Source organism: Cupressus sempervirens, chromosome 6 (genome assembly GCF_028749045.1).
Source record: "Cupressus sempervirens isolate cs-2001-9-10 chromosome 6, ASM2874904v1, whole genome shotgun sequence".
Classification (NCBI taxonomy): Eukaryota; Viridiplantae; Streptophyta; class Pinopsida; order Cupressales; family Cupressaceae; genus Cupressus; species Cupressus sempervirens.
This window is the reverse complement of record NC_143123.1, coordinates 239,153,857-239,161,442: the sequence shown is the minus strand read 5'-3', so window position 1 is coordinate 239,161,442 and position 7,586 is coordinate 239,153,857. Positions and strand designations below refer to the sequence as shown.

The following is a 7,586-nucleotide window of genomic DNA, read 5'->3' as shown; positions in this document are numbered from 1 at the left end:
TATCCATTTTGATATATATAGATATTTTTCTCTTCCTTCTTAAATCCAGGAGTAGCAAGATGATGGAAATATACTTTCTCTTATAGGCCATCTACTTCACGGAATCTAAAGGTCTCACTCGGGCCAGCTCACACTTGTAAAAAATCAAAAATTGTTCATTTAGTTTAGTAATCATTTTTGTGGTCTCTTCAGACAACTACACTTACGTGCTACAGCTAAACACCAATGCTTCAAGGACCAAAAACATGCACACGAATCCTCCACTAAATCCATAACACATTGATTTAAATTGTATGTATGCATTAAATTGATAATCTGTTTTAAGTACACAGACAAATCTACAATAACTATGCTAAAATATTCTGCAAAATTGTGAAGAGGCATGCAAATCATATATGTTCAGAAAATTGCAACAAATAATTCAACAACAGAAGCTTAAAAAATAAAGAATAGTCATTGCCCTTTACCTCAACTACCACATAAGCAACTCGCCACACAGGTGAGTTCCCAATAGGATACTAAAGACTAAATGAATCAGGTCTACGATAGCCTCTCACCCTTCGTTCCTGATCAACCACTGAAAACAGTGGTTACGTTAAAAAATGCAAAGTAGAATGCAAATCTCGTTTCACCCATCATATCACTCTCATTCTACAAAAATGAGGTTCCCAAGTCCGGCACCTTTCCTGATTCTTCAAGATCCTTTCCGCATCAGTCTCCCCTCAAACCAATATAAGTTTACAACCTGCCTGGTAGGCGGTACCAGGGACCCTGTTTGCCACAGAATGAATTGTTTTTCTACGTGTGATTGGCAATCGGTAAAAGAGTCCAGTCCCTTTGCATTTCATTCACTGGAAGAAGAAGAGTTAAGCAACATGGATGGGATTGATAGAAGAACTCAAACTGCTATTGTTGAGAGACGGATTTGTATGAAATGCAGATTGTCTAGAGGGTTTAGACAGAAGCTTTACTGAAAGGGCTGAAGGTTCAATTGAACATGCTGGTTCACCAATACTCAATTGTGAAATGCCTGTAAGCTCATCAATGTTTACCGGAGCCTTGGGAATCTTTGCCGTAGGTTTGAAAATGTTGGAATTTGGTGGCAGCTCATTGGGGTTAGGTCTATAAACAGGCCAGAAAGGGACTGGAATTGGAAGAGATTGTCCCACAAATGTGGGAAATGCTGGTGGAAGACAGGCCATTTGTACTGAACCTTGGGGGAACTGATTTTGCACTTCTGTAGAATTTGCTGAATCAACTGTTTCACACTCCTGATCTGAAGTTGAGTGTGATGATAATATGCCCAAATTGTTATGTTCATAATTGGGATCTTGCTTCATTACGGAATGTTGGTCATTAGGAAGGAGCTGATTTTGTACACTGCCATCACAAACAGTATCAACTGGAGGAAGCATTGAATAAACTTCGAGGGAATTGTCATGGTCCTGTGGAACACGAATGGAAAAAGAATAATCAGGACGAGTAAATGTATATCTCCAACATGGGAAACTTATTTTTATCTGTAATGATCAAAAAGATGGGAGATATGGACTGTAGAAGGAAAAATTTGAGCAAATGAATACACCCTGATGAGCAGGGATTTTGAAGCATCAAATACCTCTTCATTAGTTGAGCAACATTTTCAGCAGTGTTGATTTGTTTCATAATCCACTTCTAGATTGTTTATTAAAAGCCTTTTGCAGTTCAAAAGCAAATGAATAGGAGTAAACACTTACCCCTTCAGTTATCATGTCAAAAAGGCTGGAGCGTCTTTTCCTTCTGGTCATATTGCTCTGTCGAATGAAATACTTCTGTGCATGACTTGCTACCTGTGTAGGCGTTCTTGTAATCACAAAGTTCCGAGATATCCCTCTCCAATCACCTTTTCCTAGCTTCCGTAAACCTAGCAAAAACATCCTATGTTCCTCCTCTGTCCATGGCACACCTACATAAATTTAAGAGCTACAATAAATCAGGTCACCCACCAAGTGAGAACTAATTTTAGGCAAGAAAAACAATAGTTGGAGCAAGTTAGATGCATGTAGACAAAAGCTCAGGAAAAATCAATCTTTATCCATAAAAATATTTGAAAAACTGACACAAAATAGTTAATGTGAGAAACATGCTCAATGTTACACTTTGAAGGCAAACTTTGATGCAAAGAGCCATCAAGCCCTCCACATGTTATTAAGTTTGGGTTTCATAGGCATTCAAACAATAGTTATAAATTATAATACCAAAGATGAGTAAGTTATTGAGTGAATGTGTGAAACGTTAACATGAGAGCAAATAAAATAGCCATGAGAGGAGTAGACATCCATATTTTAAAAAAATGCTAAGAACACAGCAATCCTCACAGATATTTATCCAAGACAAATTCCAAATGAGAGAATTAAAATCCTAAGATTGCAATATCCAATAAGTTCCAGCTCAAATGCATTCATACTCCTATAAGGCTTTTATGTTACAGTTAATGTGAGGAACGTGCTCAATGTTACACTCCGAAGGCAAACTTTGATGCAAAGAGTCATCAAGCACTCCACATGTTATTAAGTTTGGTTTTCATAGACGTTCAAAAAAAGTTATAATACCAAGATAAATAAGTTATTGAGTGAATGTGTGAAATGTTAACTTGCGAGAAAATGAAATAGCCATGAGAGGAGAAGACATTTATATTTTAAAAAAATGCTAAGAACACAGCAATCCTCTACAGATATTTATTCAAGACAAAATCCAAATGAGAGAATTAAAATCCTAAGATTGCGATATACAATAAGATTCAGTTGGAATGCATTCATACTCCTATAAGGCTCTTAAACAGGTAAATGTTTTGGTTGCTGGGGTTGAGTACCAGGAGTCGAGGAATGAGCAAACTGAGTATGATTGAGTACCTATGTTGTAAAGCCTAAGCACTTCCTCCAATTCCTCACCCCCAAGCACACATCCTACAAATTATGTAAATAATGATATTGAAATGAAACGGACAAAGATCATTTCCAACTAGCATGTGGAACTTGAAAGTAACATGACCCACATGAGTTTGTTCATTTTTTTAATATGAGCATATGCAACAAAAAATACTGTTATACATCACTGAGAATAATATCTAATCATGAATTAACAAATATCCATAATGGTGAAATTTACAAACCCTTTCCAACTCACATTTACTATTGCAAATGGCACAATCTTATGCAAAATTTGGCCTCACTCCCCTAGCATTGCTCAATCATATACTCACATCCGTTCATATTTAGCCCTTGTCTTGTCTTCTCGTTATACACACAACATTCCAATACATTCACCTAAGTTTGGCATTTATTAAACTTATCTATCTACCTACCTCCATTTGAGCAATTAAAGAGTCAACCCTGAAGCTGCAGACTTGACCCAAATGGAACCCTCTATTGTCTTGGGGCATACAACTTCAGGGTTTGTGAAATTTGAAGGCATTAACTAGCACACATCCAGAAACCACAATTCTTTGCTCAGCCTAGAATATTAAGGAGCTAGGAACAATCAATAGAAAAACATTTCATTTGGTGCACTTAAAGATGTACTGAATCTGCATGCATCATTATAAGGCCCTTGCATACAGTCTTTGATAGTCTTTTCAATTTTCTCAGGAGTCAACATTAATGGCAATCCTCCATAGGTATTTGGCATTCTTAAATATCGCAAGTCCCAGATATCAGAAGAGGCAGAGGAAGCAGAGGCAAAGCATAAGGCATAGATTTGCTGATTACCAGATAATTTTCGCATGTGAAGGGCATGTCCTCAAGCTCAAATTCAATCTAAATCAACAAACTCAACCCAAGGTAATTCTTTTCTGATCCCACAGATGTTGAAACCTTCATGTTGCATTAATTCTACCAATACAGTTCTTACAGCATTTGTTTTTCATAAATTTATGATTGGAGATTAACTTCAGAAAACGTTACCCTCAGATGTACTCAATATTTAATCTAGATTAACCTTTGTTTAGTTGTGTAAATCTTATTGGTTAGGCCTGGATTAGGTATAGGGGGAAAATATTTTCCTTTCCAGTATCATATCAGTCAAAAGAAATACCTTCCAGTATAATGCAGCATTTAAATGCACAAATTTATTAAGAACAGTGTTCCATGCAAAAATACATCTTGGGGTCAGAATGGCATCCCCTGATATCCCAAAGACAGCGAACTCCAATACTTCTGGAGCATCCCTGAAACATCCCTGATAAAGAGGGTGTTACTAGTCATCTCCCTGTTTTTACTAGCATCCCTCAAATTATCAAATTGTTAAAGAGGGCAACCTTGAATAGCTTGTTGGTGTATTGTGGTTGTTTTGGACCTTTGCAATCCATTTAAAACTGCATAGAACATAATCTCAGCCAAAACTGTTGAGAATACCAGTTGTAACTAAGGTCAATCTTGACAAGCTCATCAATGTGTTGTGGCTATTTTGCACTTGTATAAATTTACTACAAGCCATAAGCCAGATGCTGTAAGTGTGATACTTAGCATTGTAACAATCTATTAACTACGGGTTTAATATTATAGTTACAATCTATCGAAACCCTGTTACACTTTAAAAACTGTTTCTTTACTGTCCAGCCAGCCATAAGCCAGATGCTGTACGTGTGATACTTAGCATTGTGATTCACATAACGATCTATTAACTAACGGTTTAAAATTATAGTTACAATCTATCGAGGCCCTATTACACTTAAAAATTGTTCCTTTACCGTCCAGCCAACCATCACCCTGCAAGCCCAAAATTTGAGTTGATTGTCCACCATGTACACACAACTCAGAAAAATATTGGTTACATATATCTCATGGTTTCATAAATCCCTCAAACTTGCAAGTGGATTGTATCCTGAAATGAAAGGACACTACAGCAACCCTTAATCAATTATTGGTACTGATCAGTATTGTTTTAATCTTTCCTACCGAAATCATGTGTTCAGAAGGTGGAGAACTCCCAATCTCTAGAAATATTATCACAACATTCGGAACCTACTTGTGTCCACAGAATAGCGGCCAGAGAAAAAGCAAAAATATATTATAGGCTGTTAATTTTATCAAGGATTTAATGGGCATGTCCAGCTACGAAGGCAGAGTCTTTAACGGGCGTTAAGAAGTTTTACTTGTTTTATTCATCTTCAACTACTCAGCCCCAGCTAAAAGCTCTTCCCTGGCTGATAAAACATTTATCCACCTCCCGGAAAGACACTTCTGTGTCCCAAAGTAGAATGCCTATCAGCATAAATATCAACTTCAGGGATAAGCACTGAACAGCAAGCATTCCACGAGTCTACGCCCTTCGGGTATTTTCCTAGGTAGATTAAATGGACGACAGACTGACGAGATCTCAATTTGGAAATACAAGATAAGAACGTTAAGAACGAAGTAACTGGCAAAACTAACATTTCAAGAAGACTTGCAACAGCAATCATCAAGTCTCTTTTCAAATAGTGTGTACAAAAAAAAAAAACAGAGGCCTAGCTTTTCAAAGGTGTGTACCATATATATCATGTTATTTTTCATGATGCAATTTCTATAATCAGATTTTGCATGCAGGAAAGTAAAATTTAAAAGAATCGTGCCTCTAACTCATCTCAAAGATCCGACGCATTGTTTTATAAACGAAACCCTATCTCAAAACAGCCACTTGAAGGTCTACTGTGGCAATTCGACCAATTATTGCCGCAATCCCGTTTAAACAGCAAAAAAAATTCACTATTTAAGCAATACAGAAAACCGAACAAGAAAAATAAAATCTACACTTGCAAAAACGCGTAAATCAAAGTTTTTAGGGCTCTTTCCCGAAAAGCATATCTAGCCAAAACAAACTCTGGTTCAAGAGATCTCTTCCAGAAAAAGATTGTACATTTGTAGCTTGAGGACCTCAAGAAACCGAATTGATACACAAAAGATACTAAATGCCAAAGACAGAAACATTAGAACTGAATCCAAAACGGAAAGAGCTGCCTACCTTTCTTTCTCTCCCGAGAATTAGAAGAAGTAGACGGATGAAGGAGACCATCGGACAGATAACCAGCGGGGTCCGCAACAACAGAAGCAGGGGGTGATGGAGTAGGCGAAGGAGGGTTATTGTTAATCATCAACAGATTCCCCAAACTAGCACTTTTCCTGATCGGGCCATCCGTGAGCCTGACGCCGAACAATTTCACTCCGCCACGGTCCCGATCAGGGCACGTCCTGGAGTTATGGCCGTTGTGGCCGCAGTGCGAGCACTTGCGCGTCATGATGCTTTCCCAGTGAAGCACAATTCACAAATGGATCCTTCTTATCGCAGATCGATCCGCCCAGAAACAAGAAAACTTTGCCCGAAAGAGCGAGCGGCCAAGAAAGAAAACGAGCCAAATTTGCTGTTTGACAGCGTGTATGGTATGGTAAATCCAGCGCTGCCTGCCAAGTGGTTTGATTCCGGAACTGTTATTTCCAGTTATGAAAGAAGAAGAAGAAGAAGAAGAGGAGGAGGAGGTAGGCTGCTTTCCTCTTTGTGGTGTGTGAGCCGAGATAAAGTTGGTCTTTAAAGAGGATGGATAAAGCGAGTGGTTATTTTTTATTAGGTCGGCAATATATTGACGGTGTCCAGTTGCCCACGCGGAAACAAAGCTCATACGTGTAAACCCCACATGCCATTTCCATGCCCATGCCCATGCCATGGAACTGATGATGGGATTGATGATATTTTTTGACATTTTAAAATGATTTATGTATTTTGTGAAGATGTGAAAGTGGGTAGGCGAAGGTTCCTTGTTTAATGGAAGAGAAGGGGCGGGTGGGGCCGAGGGAGGAGAATTTGGAGGCGTAATGAAAAGGGTGAGATGTTGTACTAGGAAAATCCCCTTTCCTTTCTTTTCTTTTCTTTTGTTTTGTTTGACTTGGGGAATGGATTTCTTTCATTTCTTATCCAACGTCTTTTGCCCGCACACGTTGCTTGTGGGACACGGACACTTCGCCTTTGGTTTTGGAATGCCTTCATTTATTTATAAATTTATTATACCTTTGGATGTAAAGCATGTGGCGCCATACCACGTGGAGCTTTGTCCAACAAATTCTGATAACTTAATATGATTTTTAATATTAGAAATAATTAGAATATTCTTAAACAAATTTTAATTCTAGTGATAAAAAATTTAGTATCACAATTTATAATTAAATATTAATATTAAAAATTAAGATAAAACTAAAATAAAATTTATAATTAGAACTAAGATAAAAAAATTATTAAAAATTGTCAATAGTGGCATGATGGTTAAGTTGTTGAGTTGTTATCCTTGCTTCACTGGTTCATAGCTCTAGGTCAAAGCATTTACCCCTCTTTAAAAAAAAATTCTATTAAAAATTAATAATCATCTTAATTGTTTACATTTAGATTTTTTATAATGTGCATGTGAAAATCGTGGCTAAAAAAAAGTGGTATGGAAATAGCTTTAAGACTAATTAAAACTTTAGAAATATGTCAATCAAAGAAAAGAAAAAAGGTGGAAACTAATTAGATTTTAGGAGGAAATGAATGCAATAGTAAATTGTAAAATAAATAGTAAGATAAGATTGATAATAGAAGCATAT

General features: G+C 37.1%; 1 protein-coding gene across 1 annotated transcript; it reads right to left on the bottom strand.

Moving 5' to 3' along the window:
- Positions 1–435: 435 nt before the first annotated feature.
- Positions 436–6,515, bottom strand: LOC149552137 (transcription factor MYBS3-like). Its single transcript, XM_089787619.1, has 3 exons — positions 5,980–6,515; positions 1,737–1,945; positions 436–1,445 (listed from the first exon to the last, which is right to left on the bottom strand). The coding sequence occupies exons 1-3, from the start codon at positions 6,251–6,253 to the stop codon at positions 867–869; spliced, it is 1,062 nt and encodes a 353-aa protein (XP_089643745.1). The 5' UTR covers positions 6,254–6,515; the 3' UTR covers positions 436–866.
- Positions 6,516–7,586: the final 1,071 nt, after the last annotated feature.

Excerpts from the sequence above, each read along its gene's own strand:
- LOC149552137 (XM_089787619.1), bottom strand. The coding sequence starts at position 6,253 with ATGACGCGCAAGTGCTCGCACTGCGGCCACAACGGCCATAACTCCAGG. Across the intron at positions 1,946-5,979 it reads TTCTCGGGAGAGAAAGAAAG|GTGTGCCATGGACAGAGGAG; the intron begins GTAGGCAGCTCT and ends AAATTTATGTAG. Across the intron at positions 1,446-1,736 it reads TTGACATGATAACTGAAGGG|GACCATGACAATTCCCTCGA; the intron begins GTAAGTGTTTAC and ends CGTGTTCCACAG.